The 24,843-nt window shown below is 47.3% G+C and overlaps 1 protein-coding gene across 6 annotated transcripts in view; it reads left to right on the plus strand.

Annotated features, from left to right (window-relative positions):
* PLXNA1 (plexin A1) overlaps nt 1-24,843 on the plus strand; it is a 559,827-nt gene that overhangs the window by 62,195 nt on the left and 472,789 nt on the right. For all 6 annotated transcript variants that reach the window (XR_011198604.1, XM_069206269.1, XM_069206270.1 and 3 more), the window contains exon 2: nt 5,525-6,821. Coding sequence is in view for 3 of the 6 variants with exons in the window: in XM_069206267.1 (XP_069062368.1) it covers nt 5,670-6,821 (1,152 nt within the window). In the remaining 3 variants the exon portion in view is untranslated. The remainder of the gene's footprint in view (nt 1-5,524; nt 6,822-24,843) is intronic.

Below are 24,843 nucleotides of genomic sequence, written 5' to 3' on the forward strand. Positions count from 1 at the left end.
CAGTTACTGCAAATTTGTGAAACTCACTTAAACCCAGGGGCGGCTAAAAGACCCTTAGGAAAAAAAGTATGATTGAATGCTTAATTAATTGCAATGTTAACGTTTTTTTTCTGGTTAGCATTCCCTTCCATGACATTATAGCTTCCAGAAAAGACAGTGTTGCCGGTATTGTCAGCCACGTTGCCCCTGCATAGGAACCAGATTAGCAAACACAGATTAGCTAAACCCGGTGGAATTGATGGTGCCTGGAGTGAATATTGATGATGGTTTAGAAAGTTTTAATTTCTGTGCTATTTAGAGTATTTGAACTATTGACTTGCAGACTGCTCGCACATCTGTGTTGTGCTGAACACACCTCTATCTGTCGGCATTGAGATCAGTAATTGTGTTTTGTCGGAATGGATGGTTGTCGCATGACTTCACCAGTGTGCGTGCAGATGATGTACCACGCCTGTGTTTTTTTTTTTTTTTTTTTTTTTTTTTTTTTTTAAATGTTTTGCAAGGTGTCTGTGATGCCAAAATGCTGCTGAAATGCCCCGGCCTACTTGTGAGTGTTCCCAGCTGTATCATCAATATTCATGTACTGATTTACATAGTCGGCAGGATACTGAAAACCTGACGTGGATCTGGCCTGCCTGGAGCTAGGCTGTACACCCTTCAATGCACAGCAGAAAACGCCTACACCCCGCTGTGCCCGTCCAGTCTCCCACAGTTGTACCGTTCCTCATCGGTAGTGACGTCAGTTGTTTGTGTACCCTCCCAGGACACCTGACTTTTTTTTTCTTTTTTCTAACCAGTATTATCTACGTACTATATGTGCTTTCATTCAGTAAATGTAACCTCCACCGCGGCTCACAGAATGCATTTTTGTTAAACTAATCCCAGTACTGGTAATTTGTGGGCACGTTGGCATCAAATACCATGTTGAGAAGTTAGCTGTGGGGCAGACCTCACTGCCGGTGGCATAGCTGCCAAGCTAACCAGATCTAGGCATGATGTGCTGATCCAGTCCAGATTTTTCTCCTTCGAATTCTGGGACTTGTAGTCCTATTTAAAAATGGAATTAACAAGACTGCAAATCCCAGAATTCAATGAAAAGAACCTGGACTGGGACATTATAATCATGCATGGCCCTGGGAAACTTGTCAGGGCTGGGAGGGTAGCAGGAGAGACTTCACGTGTGCACTGTGGGTTCTTTCACTGGTGCCGAGTACTGGCCATGGGAAGATGAGGGCTCACCGACTCGGACTTCAAGGCGCTGCCAGTGCCAGGTACCCCTACTGATGCACAGGATGACACAGGAACATGATCGATCGAAGGATCCATGCCACCGAGGTGGCCAGCAGTGCCAGGAGGCCATGGGATGGAGAAAGAGGCACTGTGTCCAAACTGTGTGACGTCATGCCGTATAGCTATTTTCGGTTTTGGGAAGTGTAATCCGGTTAGGAATTGTTCCTCACATTGGAGGTCGATGAACAGCGCGCTGTCTTTTAATACGATTATTGCTGGCGCAATTTGCTAATGATGGACGTTAGCGCAGACTACCGAGTGGCCCATTAATTGGTTGCTGTTTGGTCCTGATCTGCATTTTCAGCTCCAGTTCAGAAATTAAGTTATGTAGTGTTAATCTGTTCCTGTCACTCATGGCCTTTCTTATGTTGAACAGCACTTTTGGAGCCATATGTACGAACACATTTTCCGATAGACATAGAATGGGCAAAACTGCTTGCTACATCTGGCCCTTGGTGAATTGAACAGCGCTTTTGGTGAATTCTGATTTTCTGAGTGCAGCATGTCCTTGTCTCCTTGGGGACACGCCACCAGCATCCACTCGGGTGCATAATCCCACCTACCTCGTGCACCTGTGGTTTTATCTGTACGTACTTAACTGTTATTTAAAGCGAGGACAGAACTGAAGCGCTTTACATAGGTTCAATTCGCAGATTTCTGGTTCTCAAAATGACCGCTGCACAAAACCGACCATAAGAACGGAGGGTGCAAGGACTTGCACAGGATAGACCTGTTCTGGGTACCTGTACACGTTCTAGGTGACAGCAACCTAAAATATACGTATGTGAAAGAGGTGGCGTAATGGAGAATCGTTGGCCATACCCATAGGTGGGTGGATGTCAGTGTCACAAATATGAAATTTTGTTTCATGCAGCACCCATAAAAATTCTTTAAGATCAAAATATAACCTCAAATATGAGAAATGGGAGGGAGTCACAGAGATTATTTGCAGTAATATTAGTGAGCTGCTGCTGTGTTACATTATTGAAAATACACGTCAGTATCCCTGAATATTAGATGGAAACGTATTTAGAATTTGGACCGGTGTGTGTCCGTGTCCACTGTTGGTGACCTGGTCAAAAAGGGCATGAAAGAGATGGAAATGGATCATAAATTTAAAGATGTTCCAAATGGGGCCCTCAAAATGTGTTTGGCCCCGGTCACCCAAAATCTTTAAGATGTCCCTGGTACTTGCTTGATCGCTTTAAGAGTTGATGCTGAACCAAGCCTTACCAATTCTTTTTCAAAGGTGTCGGAAGAAGAGGTTGCCACGGTGTCTGGTGTCACGAGAAAGTCAACCCTCTCAGGTGGCCGAGTCCTGGGCCAGGTAGTTTGGTGTCGATTGTAGCGCCTTTTGGGTAATCCTCAATACGCTCTTCTCTTGACGGGAAACCAGCGCAAAGAAATCTAAAAATGCATTTGCATCAATTTTTTCAGCATTTTTAATGCCTGCTCAAAGCTGACGTTAAAAAGGGGGCTTCCATGGTTTTCAATGTACTGTTCCAGGTTTGGAGAAATTCGGTCAAACTTTCTGGAGTTTGTGGTCACTGACACAACTGTACTAAAGAGTTAACCTGACCAGGATAGGAGTAGCTTGGGAATTCCTATGAGAAGTTACTTTCATAGTTTCATTTCGCGAGCGCTAGTGATTGGGTCCTTTGTTTTAAATGAATGAATGAATGAAGGGTTTTAATACCTTGTAGGAGCCCGAGCAGTGAAACTGCCCTTAGATGCACTTTTTGGTCTAAAAAGAAGCCTAGTGACTGGCAGTTTCCTCACTGGGTTGGTGCCACCTTTAATTCAGTATTTGTGTTGAGTGAGTTTTTTTTTTTTTTTTTTTGTGCCAGAGTCGTGTTTTAGACTGTGAACGTTTTCCTAGATGCATAGCGGCACTGTCTTATAGAGGTGACATAGCTCTACTGTTCTCTTGGTTGTACACACTACTCTGGTCTTTTTGCAGTGGCTTTGTCCTTTTTAGGGTTGAGCCTGCGTTGCATGCGTATCGCAGCGAGGCGCTTTAGGTATTAGAAAAGGGCTCGGAGCCCTGTCGACATCACGTCAGTGTTTTTCATTGGTTCGTGGGCTTGCCTATTAAAATCCGCTTGCTTTCATTAGTCGAAGGCATGCATACGTCATGCCTTTTCCGGTGGCTAGCCGCCTCGAGCGCATCAACCAACTACAGAAAACATGCGAGGCTCGCTGTTTTCTGTCCGGCTCCTGGACTACTTTTTTTCTCTATTTTCCTAGCGTGATTTCGCTTGGCATAAGTCGAGCTCTTTACACAGTTAATTGCACTTTTTCGGGTTGCGTACATAAAAGCACTTTTGCCTATAGATGAAAAATCGGGTTAGGAGTTTACAACAGGATCAGCTCTAACATGAGCAAACGCGAGACCCGTTGCATTGCAAATGCTTGTTTTGTGTGGTGCTGTTTCAGTAGCTGCATATTGTCGCTGTCCTTCGTTGGGTAGGGCTCCTCTTACGTTGGTGTTGTAGTGACCAATCATGCTTTGGTCAACCAAGGCAGCTACCGCCTATAGACAACCGTCCCTTGGTATTAAAGTTCCCATGCCTCTTCGGGATGTACCCTTTGCCCACATGGATGTATACATCTGCCCCTGTGTGCGCCGGTGCAGTGTGAACAGGAGTCTGGGATGCAGGACCTGTCCTTTGTTGACGAGGGATATTTGAGTTGACAACATCATTAGTCAAAGAACCTAGAACGTTACGGAAATCCATTCACTCTAAAGGACCATCAAATGCGGAAGTGAGGTCAGGAACCTTCTGACGTCCAATCCCTTGACCGGTCGAGACTTTGTCCCTCCCATAGCCCATGAGTCAGCAACCACTACCCAAGGGTAAGTCAGGGGTGGCACTGCTACACCCGGCAGCCCTGAAATCACACCTGAAGTGAGTAATGGTGACCGAGGATTTTATCCCGAACAATATGTGAATCAGCTACAGAACGCCAGAGAAGCCTCCCCGAACATGTTCATTTTATGTTTAAACGTGTTACCTTTAATTGTTTTGCACTAAATTCAACGGGAAGCTAATTGGTGTGCATTTTTATGAAATTGTGAGTGTTGCAGTCGTTTCTGCAGGAATGTAAAGCCGTCACAGGCGTTTGGAAGCATCATCCTTCCGTTTTGCACGCAGAGTGGGCGTTTTCCTAAACCACACCTGCCAAGTTTCCTAGGTCCATGCGTGATGTGCAGCGCCATTCCAGATTTTTTGTTTAAATACTGGGACGTGTAGTTTTTTTTTCCCCCATTATAAAACAGGACTACGAGTCCCAGAATGCAAAGGAAACACCTAGAGTGGAGCAGCACATCACGCACGGACCTGGGACACTTGGCAGCCATGCGCATGCGCTATGGGTGTTCCGCCAGGGCCCTGGTGCAGAGCCCTCAGGTTTACTTGGTGCCTCCGTTTTTGTCATCTTTCCTGGGGATCAGCACACCATAGATGCTGAAGAAGCACCATCTCTATTACTTTTTTCAGTATTTAATGTTCACAACAAACCATTGTTGTGTATCTTCAACTTTACCAAGGGTAGTATGTTTTCTGTTTCAATTGCTTACTTATTTTCAATTTAATCAGCTTCTACTTAAATACGTAGTTTTTTTTTTTAACTGCATCTTAAAGCATGGACTAATTTCCAGCACAATTGCTGTTCAAGAAAAAAATAACCAGATGGCTTTGCCATCAACAAAATAGCTCGCAATTAATCATTCCCTGCTCCGCTTCCTCCCTCCACCCCCGAGGCCCATCCACCCACCCCCACCCAGCGGCTCTCATTGGGCCCCAGCGAGGAGTGATGTACATGGCCAAGATTGCTATGATGTGGCATAATCTGATAGGTGACAATCAGAAAAATGTTTTTTAAAGAAAGTTGGTGGGGGGTATTTTTTTTCTATTAAAAGAATGTGTGGTCTAGCAAGGAGAGTTGTGTATTTTTAATTTACTTTTATTTGTTTTTCGCAGTCTGAGGTTCTTTAAACAGCCACATTTTGACTAGAATTGTTACATTAGACATTGCAGTTGTGTGCTGGGTGGGGGGGGGGGGGCGGTGGTTATTTTGTTTAGGTGGGGATGTGTGATACTGTTCTATCCGGGCAGCTTCTGGAAAAAATCAAAATAATTATTGTGGATTTTGGTACTTTTTTTTTTTTTTTTTGGTGTAAAATTAGACCAGTGCTGTGATCTGATTTTTCTCTTCTCTTCCACTCTTCCAGGATTTTTGGACTACCCGTGTTGACCATGCCCTAAACGAAGAGCTCCCGAAGACAAGGAACTGGTGGACCTGCCCTCTTTTATTTTCTGGAGTGATCTATTTATTTTGGTGCACTGGGGTGCAGTTTTAGGGGTGCATCAGTGGAGATGTGGCTTCTAATAGAGTACTTCTGGCCCCTCCTCCTGTTGGGTACCACGCACGTACATTCGGTGAAGGGAACACCAAAACCCTTCGCAACTTACACAGTCCACGACTGGAGCCTCACGCACTTGGTTGTCCACAATAAAACTGGGGAGGTGTACCTGGGGGCAGTCAACCGGATTTTCAAACTTTCCAACAATCTAACTCTTTTGGGCACCCACGTGACTGGACCTGTGGAGGACAATGAGAAGTGCTACCCGCCGCCAAGTGTCCAGTCCTGCCCGCATGGGCTGGTGAGCACCAACAATGTCAACAAGTTGCTACTGGTAGACTACTCCGGGAACCGGCTGATCGCCTGTGGCAGCGCCTCGCAGGGGATCTGCCAGTTTGTGCGCCTGGATGACCTCTTCAAGCTGGGCGAGCCGCACCACCGCAAGGAGCACTACTTCTCCAGCGTCAACGAGTCGAGCACCATGTCCGGAGTCATTATTGAGGTGCCAACTGGGAACAACAAGCTCTTTATTGGGACGCCCATTGATGGGAAGTCCGAGTACTTCCCCACACTGTCCAGCCGCAAGCTCATGGCCGACAACGAGGATGCTGAGATGTTTGGCTTCGTCTACCAGGATGAGTTTGTTTCCTCCCAGCTCAAAATCCCCTCCGACACGCTGTCCAAGTTCCCCTCATTTGACATCTACTACATCTATAGCTTTAGCAGCGAGCAGTTCGTCTACTACCTGACGCTACAGCTCGACACACAGCTCACCTCCCCGGATTCCACCGGGGAGCAGTTTTTCACCTCCAAGATTGTCCGGCTTTGTGTGGATGACCCCAAGTTCTACTCGTACGTGGAGTTCCCCATTGGTTGTGTCAAGGATAACATTGAGTACCGCCTGATCCAGGATGCTTACCTGAGCAAGCCCGGTAAGCGACTGGCCCGGGAACTGGGCATTTCGGAGAAGGAGGATATTCTCTTCACCGTCTTCTCTCAAGGCCAGAAGAACCGCATAAAGCCCCCCAAGGAGTCTGTCCTCTGCCTCTTCACCCTCAAGAAGATCAAGGAAAAAATCAAAGAACGGATACAGTCCTGCTATAGGGGTGAAGGCAAGCTGTCCCTGCCTTGGCTTCTGAACAAGGAGCTGGGCTGCATCAATTCGGTAAGTTACCGTTAATGTATATGTAATTCAGTGGAGGTGTACGTTTGTGAAATGCTTTTTGTATGTTCCATTAATATCAATTTGCAGGTTTCTTTCTAGCATTCTGGCTTTCTCCTCTTGTGAAGTCAGGTGGTGCATTGTGGCTGGTGTCTTCAGTGTTGACTGGTGAACCAGTCTGTTTGAACTTGGGTCTTTCTGTTTAGTGAGCAAAGCATAAAGGATGGAATGGAATGCTACTCAGAGCTATGCTAGTGGTTATGATACACTAAAGTATTGCATCCATCATTTTCTTTCTTGTTGGTAAATCAAAAGACCTGCTGCAAATCCCGGCTTTCTTGCTACATCAAACTGTGTGCTCCTGGCTAAATAATTTTAATCCTCCAGATACTGAAGTTTGTTTACATGATTACTCCAAGTATTATCAATGGAAAACTGCCAGGGTTTAGAGAAGGGGAAAGAACTGAGGAGAAGTCGTCTAAGTTCATATTCCTGGAGAAGGTGCTTGAGAAGTGAGATTTTGGCCTTGTGTGACTAGTCTACCAGTTATTGTAGCATTTCTATAGTGCTTACATCCTTTTGTGGGGCACTTAAGCACTTGTCCAGACAGATTGCATACTACGCCATGCGGGGTGTGGTTGGAGGTGTCTTTCCTTTGAGCTTATGTGGGAAGAGCTTCCATGTTGTGTGATGACCACCGAGGGGCGGTTATCGTGTTATGCGGCGTGACGCTTGACTTGGTGACAGACTGGGGGGGTATATGTGGATTAAGCGGTCATAGTAGGAGACCAGAGTGGGTGGGGCTGGATTGAAAGTGACTATACACAAGTATTTTCAAGAAAATTGCAGGAAAGGCAAGAGGTGGCAACTCTGCTAAAGTGCTTGGGCTGAATCATATTTTTAAATTCATTGGAGGCTTTAAGGCAGCCAGCATTGAAAAGGACTGGGTCATACTTTCATCCTTGTGGAGTCTACCCGTAGAGCATAGGCAAACCAACAGAGCCAGTCTTCCTGTCGGGCCTTCTCCGCTCTCATGTTCAGTTCCTCCTAAACTGAAGGTCAAACGTAATGAATGTTTTTAAGTCCCAAGCAGCAGGAAGTTAGTATCTCGTGCCGGAAGTGGCATCAGCGCCTCTACCAATACCACTGCGAGGAATGGACAGAGCCAGCGTTGGCACGTGACAGAACATGGAGCCCCATGGCTGATGCACCTGAACTCGCACCATCTCTTCCAGTTGATTGTCCCACTCGCCCCCTTCACTGCCTTCTTTGCATGGAGGGGCTGGAGAGGATGTCAGAGGTGTGATGGTGGATGACTTTGGCGACCACTTTCTAGAATATTTCTACGAGTGTAATTTGTGTCTAGGGATTAGCCCGCTTCTGGGCGCTATTGAGATACTTGTGGGTGGATCTATATCCAAGATCACACAACGTAGTCAAAATGAGACCTGTTTCCACTGCCTATAAAATGTCCGCTAGCCTACAATGTTTACTTTCCATGAAGTATTAGTACAGACCCAGGTTTGGGGGTATTTTGGGTATTTAACTTGCCGAATTCCCTTTTCTTCAGTAGTACTGCGTGTTCTGAAAACAGGTGGCTTGTGCTAGCCAAACGGCCTTCTCCAGGACCAGATATTTATAGCAGCCGCTGCTCAGATTTGGCTCGATTCGGTATTTTTCCCCCTGTATTGCAATCCGTGCTTAAAAGGACTTTTGTTTTCAGTGAACATGTGTGCACTTCATGACGTCATTGGTACGCGACAGTGGTCCTTGTGTTCTGGGATTCCCCTCCCTCGGGCTCTTCCCAGTAAAAGTTAGTAACAAGGAAATGTGACCTATTATGTCATCACCATGTGACATGGATTAGCATTTATTTATTTTCTATGGAATTCTGGGAAATCATTGATATGATGTCATCCGTGTGTAACTTGTATTAGGATTCAGTTTCATGACACAGAGGGGGAACGCTAAACTCTGACGTCATTGCGTGGCTATAAATTGGCGTCTTGAGTCGCTGGTGATGACACGAGTTCGAGGGGAATCAAATATTTCCAGAGTGCGACTATAGTTGTGTAGATGGGATCGCATATTGCAGTCGAGCAGGTATGGGAAAATCTTGTTTTTCTGTTGCTTCATTTTTCCGAGCTTCTTGAGTAAAACAAAAAAGCCCAGAGTCAGCACAAAGCAGCCCAATATGTGCTTAAGTGTATGTACACTTTTTTTTTTTTTTTAGTCTACGAAAGAATTGTGAAGGCTCATAAACAACTAATGTGTCAGCATCCTAAATAAGTGTAATTGTGCTATGGTTATCATTGTAAACAAAGTAACACGTTGTTTAAAAGCGGACTTGTGTCTGATTAGGCCGGGTTTACACAACAAAAACTTGGAGTAAAAATGAAAAACACGACATGTTGTAAAATGAGTTTATTTTGCAGGGGGTTCTTTTGAATTGTGAAATAAAAATAGCTATTTTTAGTTCTATGTCCCAGGACATGAATCTGGTTTGGAAGAGTTCCGGGGTGTTTGCAACCGGTTGAATGGTGCATTAGATCAGTGTATTTGCTGTAGCCATCGTCATAGGTTGTAATCCAATCGGTGCAAGCTCAGTGTTCTATCCTTCAGAGGTCGGTACACCACTTTTAGTGACAGAAATGGCTGTTACATCGTCACTCGGTATACCCTCGTTTTAATCCACGTAAACGAAAATGTTTTCGTTACTAAGTTTAATAGTGTCCTAAACACAGCATCCTAAAAGGAACCCTTATTTGTACTGAGTGGGTTGTGGGTCCCACCGCCCCCCAGTCGTGGCAGGGGTGATCTGCTGAAATGCTTGCTTTCCTGGAAAGAGCCAGGGTGTTATTAATTGCAGGCCTGTTCCATTTCCTAGATGGTGCCACCTGGCTTAATTCGCCGCCGGAGTTATCGGCGAGATAATCTCCGTGTAGATGCAGTAATAACAGGCTCGGTGCCGTACCTGGATTAAAGGCGGGTTAGATTACACGTTCGATGAGAAGGCGCTATTTATCACCTCGCAGCCGCCTGTGTCTAATCTCAATCATGTATCTGGAGCGCCGGGGGCAGGCCGCTGGAACAAAAAAAAAAGTTATTGACTCATTTATTTTATTTTTTTCCCTTCAGTTTTAGTTAATAATTTCCAGATCATGGTGTTGAACTGATCTTCTCTCCCGCTTCTGGCACGAAGGTGGTTATTCTGCTTTCTTGCGCTCATGTGGTGAATTGCTGCCGTTTTGGGCAGGTTGAGTGCATTCTCTTCTTGGTAACTCTTCGACACTTTTGGGGCCTGCTCCTGCCCTAAATCTAAAAAGAACAGATGATGGATGGAATGCTGAACAAATCAAACATTCACCCCAGTCACAGATCTGGGTTTCATCCATCTGTTTTTTTTTTCTTGTTTTTTTTATTTTTTTTCGCTCTCCATGCTACCTCAGTTTGGACCCAGCCATATGCAAATCAGTCCTGACCCTGCCCTAAATGTGGCAGGTGTGCCCAGACATTGGTCCCATGCTCACTGCCCCTTGGGATAAAAGAACCTCGCCGATGGTGATCACCAAAAGAGCAACCAGTCTCTCGCTCGGAGGGGACCTGCCTGGCAGTTTGTGCTACCTTGTTCCTGTTGGAGCAAAACCACGCTTGATTTGCATAAAGTTGTCCTCTGCCTACTGTGAGGAAATAAAGCTCTGGACTAGAATGTGAGGAGGTTAATTCAAGCATTACATAAGTCATGTTTTGTTTGGGCAGTATGTGGCCTGGTGATCTAGAACTGGCCCATCTTTAGTGCCCTCATCTGCCACGCTAGCCAGCCACTGTGCCGCCTGGTGGGCCTCCTACCTCGGTATCTCCTCTCCACTAAACATTCCATCACGTCTCCTCCTCTCCTCCTATCCTCCTCTTCCCGCTAACAGCTAGTCTCCTTCCCCTCTCCATCCTCCACACCTGTTCCTCCCCTCACTTCCATCTGTCTGCTGGCCTTGCCTCCCTCCTCTCACCCCATACATCCCCCACCAGCACAGTTGTGCCCTCTACCCGCTGCCCTCCTTTGTCGTCACCCTGCAGGACGCCTGTAGACAGACTGGTAACATCTGGCTGACACGTTAAGGGCCGTGCCAGGAGCTTGGGGCTCACAGATCTGATTTTGCTCTCAAAGTAATTCAATTCTGGTCGAAAATGATGGAATCAAAAGGCGGCCTACCTTATGCTGCATCTTAACGCACGTGCCCTCTGCGGCCGCGCGCGCCCGCCCAAGGCCTCTGACGTCTGAGAGGATGGCGGGTGCCTGGAGCAGGCTCTAATCTTATTGCAAAGTCCCATTGTCCCGTTGCAGATTGTTTCGGCTGTTGGAGCTTTGGTCTTGCAATGAACTGCTGTGGAGTATAGAGTAGTCCATGTGATTTGCACATAGCAGTTGTTTTTTTGCCTCTACCTTTGTTAATGTTAGTGGTGCATTTTAAGTCAGTAGGGTGCCCTTTCTTTTTTTTCCTTTCCATTAATGTAGTCCAGTTTTCAAAAACCTATGTGACACCTGTTTCAGGCGAAAAACATTTGCAACTGGCAAGCTATGATTTACACCAGGAAGGTATCCAAGATTTAACATACCTGGTTCATGCAGTCTGGCGCCCTTCACAGGCAGTGCAAACAGAATATTTCTACATATTTAATTTTTGTTTGTAATTGAAACGTACTCAAGACACCAGCCTGTATCAAAGCGTTATTCTAGCTACCTACGGTAGTCAGACTAGCTGTCCCTTATTCAGGACCCTGGAACTCGACCAGGCCCTTAACGCACATCCGTAGGAGTTGACAAGGATGATAGGTTGGGGTAGGCCCTGCCAATAGTTACAGCGAACACCTTGAGGCGCCCAAAGCAACGTAATAACCAGACCCCAGAGCACAAATTTATTGTCTTCTGCCTATAAGTGTATGTAGTGCTTTGACTTTGCGTAATCACGTCTGTGGGCGCTAAATCAAGCTTGAAATGCATTGAAATGCACATATGGTAGTGCACGGGCTCACTAGCTGAGAGTATCCGTTTGTTTCTGAAGTGCGGGGGTTCTCCACTCACAGGTACAGCACCCCCGCTGAGAAGTGCTAGGATTCTCACTTTCAGATGCAAGCAGTGCCGATACCCATTGTGCCAGAGTACCTGTTTGGTATTGAAGTGCCAGTACTCACTATGGCAGAGTACATGATTGGTAGTACTGTCTTGTATTGAAGTGCCAGTATTCACTATGCTGGTGTAGGTACCTGTTTGGTATTGAAGTGCCGGCACTCACTGTGCTAGAATACATGTCTGGTATTGCAGTATCGGTACTCACTATGCCAGAGAACCTGTTTGGTATTGAAGTGCACGTGCTCAATGGCTGAGAGTATCTGTTTGCTTCTGAAGTGCCGGGAGTTCTCCTATCAAAGGTACTTTAACCCTGCTGAGAAGTGCTAGGATTCTCACTTTCAAATGCAGGCAGAGCCGGTACCGATTATGCCAGAGTACCTATTTAGTATTGAAGTATTGTTACTCACTATTCCAGGGTACCTGTTTGGTACTGAAGTGCTGGTACTCACTTTGCTAGAGTACTTATTTGGTAGTGAAGCACTAGTACTCAATCTGCCAGAGTACCTATATGGTATTAGGAAGGCCTGGTACCTCCCCGTTGAATGTACTACACTACACTACACCTCTGCTGAGACGCGCCGGTACTCTCCCTTTCATACGTGAACAGCGCTGGTTCTTACGATAACTATTGTGAACATGAACAGGCCAGATGTTGCTGGTTCAAAATGTGTGCCTTATGCTGGCAAAACAGATAATTAATGTGTGACTTGGACAGGAAATACAGAGGTTTCTATTTTGCAGAACGGCCACAGCAGTAACCTTCACGATGCAATATTATGTTGGCTCGTGCAGAATTATGTTATAATAGCTCTGATCATTGCCTGATTCGGAGTTTGATAGGATAGAGAATTGTGACAAGTTTAAGGGACTGCTGCTATTGGACGCCGAGGGCGGACGTAAGTGGTAACGGAGATGATGGTCAAGCTGCAGGCAAGGTAGGAGCGCCCCCTAAGTGGTGAGCATGTCAATATGATGCTGGTGCTCGGAGACGAAAACATGCGCCCCATGTCACACAGTGTGTCAGAATGGAGCTAGGACTGGTTAGAATAACTGGTGTCCTGAGGTCAGGGCAGTCTTGTATAGCCCTGCTGTATCTTGCGCTGCTGCCCTGGGTAGGACACACATCCACCGCCTCAGTGCTGATGTGAAGAGAGATGCCTTAACCGAGCCCTGCTCTCCATCCCTCAAACCCCGTCTCACACGGTGGCGTAACAAAGGCTTCCGCAGCCCCCGCTTTGCGAGGGGGAGGGGAGAGCGGGAGATATTGGGGGGGGGGGGGTGTTGGGGCGAGCTCCAGGGGACCCCCTCAGTACAGTACACTGTGCACGGAGGGCAGGCCTCTGCCAGGGTTCAGGTGGGAGGGGGCCCTCTCCAGGTACTTTGAAGGCCCCCCTCGAGTTTTATTACCTCACTACACTTTCCTTTGCTGCGCGGATACTCGTTCTCTCCCTTCTCCAATCAGTGGCACCCCAAACTCTCATGTTCCCCCTTTCCTCCCTCTCCACGCTTTTTCTGCCTAACAGGATCTCTCTTGCCTTTCCTCCCTCTCCACGCTTTTTCTGCCTAACAGGGTCTCTCTTCTCTTGCCTTCCAGGCCAATCTTCGCTCATTCATTCTCCACACCTCTCAGTTCACCTTTTAGGTCTGACGTGGCTCTTCTGCACTTGCCTGCTGTTAGCAGCTCTTTAAAATACACATATGGTGGGCGTTGGTTCATCACCTCACTTCTCGCTGTCGACTATTTGGTGCATCAATCTTCCAGGAAGTGCCTACGCCGAATGCACGAGGGACTATTTGCTCGATTATCACACGGTCACATTGTTATCGCTCTCATGCACGTTCTACACAGAAATCAATGTGCGTTTCTTACTACGTTTCCCGCAGTATTATCAAAACTTCTAGGCTTTAATACGCTATACCCTCGTTTGTGCACGGTTCAATTTTCAGGCGATAGCACATCAAACCCAAACCCTTTGGCTTTGCCAATGCTTGTTTTCTCCTCTGCCCTTTTCAGACGTTCGTTTCTCCTGTACACTTTGCCTCGCCTCTGCCCCCTTTCCTTTGCACTCTCTGCTTTATTTCCCCACCAACTTTTACACCCGTCCCCTCCTTTGTATACCTGAATCTTTGCAGCATACACAACTTCCATCACCTTGCGTCTCTTCTCGTCTTCCATGATTCTTTCTCTTCTCGGGCCTCCACATGTCCCCCCCCCCCCCCCCCCCCCCCCATGCCCCTCGAGCGCCTTGTCACACTTTAGTGCCTTCACTCATTTCTCCACTCCCCCTTTCCCAAGCTTTTGTTCCTTCCTCGGCTTCCGGTTCCTTAATCTCCCCTGCTCTTTCCTCCCTCTGTGGCGTCCTCCTTTCTTGTTTCTTGGCTTCTCTCTTCGCTCCTTCTGCGCGATTCACTGTGACATTCTTCTTTTATTTTTTTCTTAGTTCCCTCGCCCTATTAGTCTCGTGGTTAGTCCTTCTTTCCTGTCTTCATTCCTAGAATCACTTTTTGTGTTCATGTACGCTGTGCTTCACCTTCAGTCGTGTCTCAACCTCACTTCTCTCGCTCCCTCTTTTACAATCATTATCTCCGAATCCCCCCCTCCCCCAATCCCTTTTTATTGTTCTTCTACCCTTATCCTCTTCCATACTTGGACTGCCGATTTTCACCCTTTTCTTAACTATATTCTCCTCTATTTTGCTCCTGCGCCCCCTCCCCCCCCCCCCCACGCTTACCCCTTCTGCCCTGTCCTCTTGTCCACCTTTAGTTGGCAGTTTCCTCTCGGTCATGTTTTCCTCCCCTCACTTCCGGTCCGCTCCTACTCCCTTGATGAACTCGCCTCTGCTTCCGGGTCCATCCCGCCCTCGTTTTCTCCCGGTTGCTCTGGCCCCATACACCACCCCCATCTATTCTCCTCCACTCTCCCTCCTCTATTCTCCTCCACTCTCCCTCCTCTCCTCCCCCCCCCTCCCCCCCCCCCCCTTCAGTTTTGCCACCGCAGCAGGATTACTCTAACAAAGAGAGGGGAAGAAAGGCCGGTTGTTTCTGAGCCGGGCCAGGGAACCGGTTCGCCTGGGTTTGGGCAGGGAGAGCAGTTCCCCGTGGCTGCTTAGCCGTGCACTGCTACCAGGGTCTCGTAGGGTTTCCTAAAACAAGGGCTGCCCTGCGATATGGGTGCAGGACTGTGCTGGGCCCACTGTCCAGGTCTGAGAAGGTACAGGACTGTGGTGGGAACACTGCCCAGATCTGATGTGATGCAGGACTGTGGTGGATTCACTGCCCAGGTCTGATGTGATGCAGAACTGTGGTGGATTCACTGCCCAGGTCTGATGTGATGCAGGACTGTGGTGGATTCACTGCCCAGATCTGAGAAGGTGCAGGGCAGAGGGCCTACTGCCCGGGTCTGAGAAGGAGCGTCACCCGCGGCTCGGGGCAGAGTATACCCTGCTGCCACTTTAGCCTAGATCTGAGTCGGTACTAGGCTGAGGGCCCACTGCCCAGGTCTGGGATGGTGCAGAACTGTGGTGGGTCCACTACCCAGGTCAGAGAGGGTGCATGGCTAAGGGCCCACAGCCCAGGTCTGAGAAGGTGCGGGTCCTGCGGCTCCGGTCGCAGTATACCTAGGGCCTGCTGACACACTCGCCTACATCTGAGTAGGCAGAAGGCTGAGGACCCACTGCCCATATCTGAGAAGGTGCAGGTCTGAGCTCCACTGCCCAGGTCTGAGAAGGGTCCTCTACGCCAGTGTTGTCTGTGCGCGCAGGTTCCACGGTCAGGGTCTGAATAGCTGCAGGGCCTGCGGCCTATTTCTGAGTATCCATAGAGCCCTCCTGCCCATGTCTGCCTAGTTCTGAGTAGGTACAAGGGTGAGAGCCCAGCTGTCTGGGCCTCAGAGGCTGCAGGGTCCTCTGCGCCAGTATCGTGGGTAAGATCGCTGAGAGCTCGCTTGGATAACCTGCTGGCAAAGTTTGAGTTTGTGCAATGCCTACCACAGTTTCTCCTAGGTCCTAGTGCCCACTGCACAGGTATCAGAGGGTACAAGGCCCTCTGCGCCACTATTGTATGTAAGTTCACGTTGTGTGGGCCTCGAATGAATGCAAGGCCCACAGCCCAGGTTTGAGTGGGTGTAGGCCCTACGTCCATGTCCCCCTAGGTCTGAGTAGGGGCAGGGCTGTCCCCACTGCGCAGGTCTCCTTGGATGTAAGGCCGCACTAGAGCATTGGACCAGGCTGCCCTTCCGCCAAGGCCTGGGTTTGGCAGAACATGCTATCTAGGTTTTTGTGGGTGCTGGGCTCACGTGGTGTCCTGGGACAGTGGGGGTCCTGCTGCCCAAGTCCCTGTGGTTGAAGTGCAGCACCCCCACTGCCCAGGTCGGAATGGGTACACTGCCCATTAAACTTGGGGAGTGTTGACATGTAATACTGCTAGAAATATGAGATTGCAAGGCACATTAAATAATGTGGACAGTTTGTGCTATTGCCTGTTTGGGATTGGTCAGTCACTCCTTTGGCTTGGCCCGGACTTGGCCGTCACTGCCCCACTTTCAGAGGTGTCAATCAAGACACCCATAGCATGTGCCACGCTTTCACCAGTCCTGGCTTCTTAGCTGGCGAAGGGTTTCGTGGTCTGACTTGTGTTCCATTGCAAGAGTGAACTTCATGTCCCAGAATGCACGGTTCTGATAGCTAAAACGCCAGGCCTGCAGTTGAAGGGTTTTCACAGGGCACGAGACCGCCATGCAGATTTTGAACGAATCTGTAGGCCGCACCCTGGGACAATTCTATTGGTTATAATACAGAGCCGCGCCAGCCTTTGATTCATTCATACACCGTTATCTTACCCTGACTCCCCACTGCCCCCACCCTCCAAATTCTGTAATTTTTAATGCTGCCACACCTGAGGGGCGGAGCTAGGTGAAGCAGGTGCGTGTGCCAGAGGTCTCTACCGTATGCCACCTGGGGAGGGGGGGGTCTGCTAATGGTGCCTCCTGGGACAGATCTTTTCCCGCCGGACCGTCATTAGCAGAGCTTTCGGCGGGGAGGTCCCACTGCCTTCTGCTCCTAATTGTCATTTATCAACATGCGGCTGTCGCACGACGAGCCCCCCCCCCCCCCCCCCCCTCCCCCCCCCAGGGAAATTAGCAAAAGCGTGGAGCCGTGCTCAGGAATGTGTGAGATGGCGGGCAGGAGGTGTGTGGGAGTGGTCCTGCTCATACCTTGGGTCCTTTTTTTTGGGAGGGGGGGGGGTGTGTTTGAGTATATACTTTATCACCTAGGGGGCAGCATCAATATGGTGACCAGAATCTTAAAGCCAAAAACTGGGACATTTCACAAAAATAGGACTACAATTTTACTTCAACCAAGCGCACAGAATGACAGCTCACCAGCATAAGAATTACAGACGAGGCACTAAGAACATAAATAAAATGCAGTTTTTAAAACCAGTGTAATGGTTAATTAAATTGCTTTCTGATAACACCTGCTAATTATCTCTGCTTTGGAAAGCAAACAAAATACCCTCCTACCGTTTTTAGCCGACCTTCTGTAATAAACTGGAACCTAAGCTACATTTTCTGAAACCTGTCGGGACAGCTGGTGAAAAGCCGGGACCGTGGTCACTCTAGGGAGCAAGGGTTATCTGCCCCTTGTCCCTGGCACAGTCTTCAGTGCCCCTGGTACTGCCCTCCTTACCCGTGGTCCAAGGGGTCGTGAAAGCAGGAACAGAGCGTAAACAGTTCTTTTAACCCCGTTTACTTTCTGTAGATCCACTCTTTGCCCCCCCCCCCCGCTTACCCCCTCATAGCTGTTTAGCAGCAAATGGGGCAGGAAGAGTGCGTGAATGCTGAGGTGACATCACGTGCAAGTGTGTCCCCTCCCGCTTCCTCTGGCATTGTGGTAAATTTTCTTCGCGTCCCTCCCTTTAAGGTTTGGCTGTGGGTTCAGGCGCCCCCTGCCACAGCACGGGGTGCCGGTCTCTCCGACTCCTTGAGTGCAGCCTTCATTGTGCCCGAAGCCTCCCCTAGTTCCATGCATCCTGCCTCCCACCCCTTTAATCTCCATCACACGCCCCCTCTTTTTCTCCTCATTTTGTTCCCCTTTGCTGTTTGTCTCCAGTTTTTTTCCTACCATTGTTTTCTGTATCAAATCTTTTCTTATCACTGTTTCTGTAACATTTTCCTTCCATGTCCGGGCTCTGCCACGTGTTCTATTTTGCCTCCCTGCATTCTGCCCAAGTCTATTTGCCCTTGCGCATTTCGTTTCTCCATCCTTCTCTCCCTTGCACCATATTCACTTTCTCCCTGCTTTAACCCACTTGTATGTAGACCTTGTATGCGTCCACCCCTCGTCTCCTCAAGCCTTCATCGCATCCAGCTCTGCCCTAGATTCCTTCCTCTTGTGTCTCCCCCGACCCTTTGTTCTTTCACCTCTTCCCTGTATGTCCTTTATTCCTCAGTCTTTCACCTCATCTTTCCACTTCTTCTGCAATCTCAATCCACTCTTCCCCAAGTTCACCCTCCATCTTTTCTCTGTAGTCCTGGTTACCTCTGACCTCAAGGTTCACCCTACTCCTTGTTATTGTCTCATCCTGCCCACCTTCAGCTTCTTTTGCCCTCCCCTTCCTCTCCCTACTCCCTTTTGGTTCCATCCTTTCTTCCTTTTGTTCCCTCCTGCCCTCATTGTTTTTAGATCTCACCTAAATACCGCTTTAGCTTGTGTTGTCAAAAGACATTTTGTGGACAATGCCTATACTTTTATGTCAGCCCTTTGATTGTCATTGGTTGGTTTTTAGGGTCGAGTGCTTGTCATTGGTTGGTTTTTAGGGTGGAGCGCGCAAAGCGCTCTGTCCCTGGTGTAATCGCTCTATGGACTTTTAATCACGCCCATCAGTTTGGTTGGTTTGTGGGCTTGCCTTTTAAAATTCGCTTGATTTAATTAGTGAAAGGCATGCCTTTTCCAGTGTTTAGCCCTCCTCAAACGCACCGGCCAACTACTGAAAACAAACGAGGCTCCATGTTTTCTGTATGGTTTCTGGACTACTTTTTTCTTTTTATTTCGGAGGCAGTGTGATCTCGCTGGGCAGTAATCAAGCGATTTGAATAACATCGACCCTATTACATGGATAATTGCACTTTTGCTGATACGTTTCACTGCAAGCGAACTTCTGTTTCCTTTTGTGTGTCACTTAGCACCTATGGTGGCCGTCGGCTCGCTTACGTGAAACTGTTTTTACTTTTCAGTTTGTGGCAAGAAAAGTCTGGTTAGGAGTTTAAAACTCGAGCTAAAGCGAGACCAAATGCATGTTTGTTTTCTATTTAGTTTGCTTGTTTATTCAGTAATTGATATTCCTTTCCTTGTATTTGTCCCTCCTCTGAAGCATAACCTAGAAATACCAAGTCTTAACACTACCGTCTCGGATTGTTCTCCTCCTCCTAATATCCTGCTTTCTCTTCCTTCGCACTGATTATCTGCTCTTGTCTCTCTCACTACTTTGTTTCCTGTTTTAACTTTCTTCTCCTGTGTCATTTATCTCCTGGTTTGTTTTTCCATCTTTTCCATTTCCAGTTACCAATTTCCTCGCCCCCCCACTCTGCTCGTTTCTCCCCTCCCCATTTCTTCTACTCCTTAAGTCCACTCGCACTACTTTTCTGTGTTCTGTCTCCGTCCCACATACTCAGTAAACTGATAGTCCCTCCCTAGCTGCATTTATTCCCCCCCCTTTTTCTCCGTTTTCTTTAACCCCCTCTCCTTTGAGGTCTAATTCTTCATCACCCTAGCTCCGTCTCTCTTTTTGCAACCTCCCATCTCCTTTAGTTCATTGTTCACCACCTCGGTTCGTTTGTTATGGTCTTAATTTGTTCTTCACCACCTACCACCCAACCCACAAGCCCCTCAATACTTACTCTAAGATATATTTTTCTCACAGGTCTTCTGTAGGTGTACACAGTTGAGATATCTGCACTGAGTAACAATTTCTCTATTCCCTATTTTGTGTCTGGTTCAGTATTATTCTAACAAGGCAGCAAACATGATTCTTACCATCCCTAACTGTTGGAAGACATAGACGCAACCTGTCCAATTCCATGGCCTATGGAGCCAAGGGAAGGCGGTTGCACTTGGCCGCGGCCCTGGAAGATGTTTAGCGGTTCTTTTTCGACTGCTGAGCAACTGAACATCTTGGCTCCAGGTAGTCTAAACCGATCAAAGACATTCCACACGCTCCGTCTGTCCTGTTGGGCAAGCTGGGAGCGCTACCATCTTGGCATTTTTAGGGCACTGCGCCACCGACAAGTTCTCGTCGTCAAAAAATCCAGATGTTTTGTGCCTCTGTATCGTTGTTGTTTTCCATGGAACAAATGATGTGGCAAAGCAGCCAATCTGGAGTACTTACCGCTTTCCCATTGGTCCAAATTGGACCCTGGTACGCTACCATAGTTTCACAATATATATGTAAAAAAAAAATTCGGTTTCAATTTTATCAAAAAGAATTCCATTGGCTAAGTCCTACATAGTGTAAAGGCGATCTGTGAGGGTGGACATGTATGGAAACCACGTCCGAATAAAAAAATCAGGGAAGAACATGGAGCAGCGGTGGTATATGGTGATTTACGCTACTTTCTCCAGGTATGATCTCCCAACGCCTACAGATCATGTGCGCACACCACAGTTGAGGCAAACGTTTTCAAGCATTGCTAGGATTCCTGCCATTGCTTCAAGAAGGATATCTGAAGATTTTCATGGCTAAAAACAAAATGCATGGTTGTCACCCCAAAAAATATTTATTTAAATCTTGGCGACACTGCAGCATACTTGGTCCTATGCATATAACCACTGACAGGCCTAGCAAGTTAACCATCATAAACTATAGCTCACATTTGCGGAAACTCAACCCTTTATTTGTAGTGCAGCAATATATTTTTAATGCAATTTCATGTTTTTTTGTTTTCTTTGACAACATTATTAGACTTGGGAAAAACTGTAGGTTCTATTCTTGGCATTTTGTCTGTTTTCAGACAGAACTAGAAGGTAGTTGTGTGGTAGAAATTATCAGATGCATTCCAGTTCGGACTGGCCAGCTCCTGGTCCCTGACAGCATTATGGGAAATTCCCAAATGATTGTAAGCCATCACCCCTAACTCTGTAAAGACAAAACTGCCACACTTTTCCTGAAGATCCTTTTGGCGCAGGAAGCATCTAGAAGTTCAGAGTTGGTGCACATTTTTTATGCTTTCCATGACTTTGAATACCAGAAGTGCTGTGGTTAGACGCGGCTCCCTGATTTTTAACTTCAGTCAACTTTCGCAGAAGGTTGAGGCCTAGTTTATTGAAGCAGACTTTCAGGTTAGTGTCGGGGAGGTATCTTTTACGAGGTGGTGGGTGCAAGGGCTGAGATGAAAGTTCACGAAGCATCACCCACTTCGCTTGGTCGCTACGCTTGAGTGACAAGTTTTTTGTTGTTGTTGAGCCTGCCAACCTGGATGATCGCTCTCATTGGTCAATATGATATCGTGGCTCATCAGCTGATCAGTTTCCTCTACTGCTTGCCCGTGGTTCCGTCAAGGCTAGCGCCAGTGACCTGGGGGGGGTGGCAGGACCTGGATTTCACTAACTCATCCTTAGGCGAAGGTGCTGATGAGTTACTGGACATGTTGCAGGTTTTCAGTCTGTGGAGCTAGGTTGGATGCTCTTCAGTTTGTCCTAGACTGGAAAAGAAAGTGGGCCTAGCCTGGCTCGACACGCAAGAGCCTTTTCAGGTCAATCTGGAGGAAGCAAGCTTAGTGAGACCTGTGTATATTCCAGGTAGCCTGATCCAGGCGGTTAGGAATAGCTCCTGATTTGGTGATTCCTTCAAGTCCAAACAATAAATAAAAATGCCTTCAAATTCTGTATGTATCTTGTCACATTTGCCCACTCGAGCAGAGGTCAAATGTCAGCCTATGTCTTCTGACAAATTGAAGCTTATTTTTTAACATGGGGATTGCCGTTTACAGATTCCTCTCACTTTGCTGTCGGAGAAACAAAAAGTAAAGTGAATTATATGATAATCGTGCCGGGATGTACTAAGTGTGAAAGTAGAAGATGTAGGATGTTCTTCTTTTTTTTTTTTTTACTAACGTGCAACAAAAGGTAAATACCTGTAAATGAACTGTGTACGTTCAGCAATTAGGAAAGCAAAAATGAAGTACTTTTTTTGGTAATTCTGAAGTGTGATGAAAAATAATTTAAAAGGTTCAAAGCAAATCAAAATGATTTACTTGGTTGATGCACAAATTATAAATATTTACTAAAAAAAACAGTTTACACGTATTATCATGTGCTATATAGTTTTATCGGTAAAACTGTTTGCCTGTGCAAATGTATTGGTCTTTTTAATGGAAAATGTGCTGTAGAAATGTCAGTGCCCTACCACACCATGATTTTGTTAAAATAAAAACAATCGCCCGGCTCATGCTCATTGAAGCTTGGTGGAGCGCAAAATTATGTCGTTCTAAAAAGTGTTGTGGTTCTAAAAAGTTTGGGAAGCGCTGAACTAGGGTGCCGTTTTGTGAAACCATAAGCCGGACACCTTTATGTGAAACCAGGATCTACATGCGTTGGCGTGAATTGATGCACCGTTGCGTGAACTCACGAGCTGACACACCTGGCCCCTTATTGGACATCCTGAGCCCAGACTGCGTTTGTGAGATGGCACCATCATTTGCAATCCTGCGTCAGGACAGCATTGTGTGAGATAGTGAACCAGCTCACTATTACGTGAAAGCGCCAGCTAGGACGCATTCAGCCACGCAGATCACGACCCTTGCGCTAGGTGTGAAAATTCAGAAGTCCAGCCACCTGGATAGACGTGTTTATAACTTTAACAAGCGAGGCCTATCCTGGCTCATGGGTGATTCTCGTAGAGAGCAGTTATTTTAAAAACCAGACAGCACTGAGACTGCATAATTGTGTAATTAGTCTCCTACTTTTCGTCCTGATATATATTTTTTTCACGTGTGCGCTGCGTGTCTAGTGAATCTGGCTATTTTAAGCCACTCACTCTTAGTTGAAGGTCTTTGGTGATAATCAAAGCTCACATCTTATATTCCGCGTCCAGTGGCATTTTCAGGAAACGCCTCGGGGTTATGTCAGCCGGTCCTGCCTGCTATTGCAGTTTTGTAGCGCTCCGAAGGCCGCGTGCTGCTCCTCCGAGACGCGCGCCACTGCAGGCCTGAGCGCAACAACGCGGCTTCAAAGAAATGAGAAAATAAACTCAACTTGCGTAGAAGGGGCCTGGCAGTGAACCTCGGGTGAGGACAGCGTTCCTTTTAGCTGCTGAGCCCGGCCGTGCGTTGCTAGACTCCGGGGCCACTGTGGCGGCCTCAGTTTTCCAGTCCTGTGGTTTTCGGTTCTGCCCCACAACCGTGTTTCTTCTGGCCCAGGTGCCTCGAGGGCTGTTTCTTATGCATGCTGTCGCGATAGATCTTTCCACTTCTGCTTTCCAGATGTTCCAAGTCCAAAAAATAAGATAAATCGCTAGAACACAAATACCGAATCCCCAAAAAAAACGCAATAGTGCAGACACGCACCAGTAGCTTGGTACCAAAAATATGTGCATTAACCATTTGAGAGTCCCTGCCAGCGGGGTTTCTTCTAGTTTTTTTGTACAGTTTGAATTCAGATTTTAGCTCATTTGTGAGCAATTGTTAAGCAGTGAGGTTGGCCATATTTTACCCTCTTAACATTTTGGGCTGCAAAATATAACTGTATTTCCAGTTTTTGACAGTGCATATTTTTTTGTAATTTTTATTAGGGCTTGAAATTGGTGAGATGGCCTTTTTAAGTTACCTTCATGTGCAGATGTCAAAAACAAGTATTTGAGACCTGGCAGTGAGGAACATGAAAACTGGTGCTAGGTTAGAGCCAACAGGGCGAGCCTGCCCACCTGGTCCTCACATTGCTGATCTGGGCGAGGCCTAACCCATGTTAACATCTGCAGTCAAGGTTGAGTACAGTGATGCGATTTTTGTCCAGATGTGCTAAGCTTCTTTGAAACAAGTCGACAATGGATGATTTTAAACTGCTTCCTGTTAGCATCACGTCGCCTTTTCTAGTTTGTGTCACCTTGGGACACTATATCAGAAGAAACAGTTTTAAAGGGGCGGGTGTGGGAAGGGGTAGTCTAAGAAATCGGCGATGAGGATTCTCTGATATCTTAAAATTCACATTGATATCACATGTACTTACAAATATGTATTACAGGCTTCTTACTTCCAGTCACAGGGAGCGGCGGCCTACGTGGGGGTGGGGTGGGGGAATAGACATTAAATGAAGTACATTTAACAGAAAAGAACTTACCTTTGCCCATGCCACTCCTCTCCTGCAGGCACAGGCTCCCCGCCTGCCCTGTGCCCAATCCTGATGCTGCTCACAGCCATGTCAGGATTGGCTGGGAGTGCCCAGCCAGGGCGCTCCCAGGCAGACTAGAAGCCTGTGCCTGCTCTCTCCAGCCCGACAACACAGTGCCGGGCTGGAGAGAGCACACTGCGCATGTGTGTTTGGCCGGCCAGCTCTGTTGTCCTCAAGCCTGCCTCTTTCCACTCGAAGTTTGACATCACTAGAGTAGTGTGACTAAATTTTCAGAACCAAAAACTGGGACGGCCATAGTCCTAAAAGGAGTAAATGGTCTGATCAGGGACGCCGGAGGGCTACAAGGCACTCCCCAACATAGGACTAGACTGCCACTGCCACACGCTTATAAAAAGATTTCAAATAAAAGGTGAAACAGACTATCATTTCAGAGGATGTGCATGCTGCTCCGTTTCAAAACACTTATTAGCCAAGGGAAAAAAGATCTCAAGTTGCCTCGCCTCACACGTAAGCAACTTTCAGTCCAGTTTCCTTTGCGTTCTGGGACATGTAGTCT

This window comes from Pleurodeles waltl, chromosome 9 (assembly GCF_031143425.1).
Source record: "Pleurodeles waltl isolate 20211129_DDA chromosome 9, aPleWal1.hap1.20221129, whole genome shotgun sequence".
In the NCBI taxonomy this organism is placed as follows: domain Eukaryota; kingdom Metazoa; phylum Chordata; class Amphibia; order Caudata; family Salamandridae; genus Pleurodeles; species Pleurodeles waltl.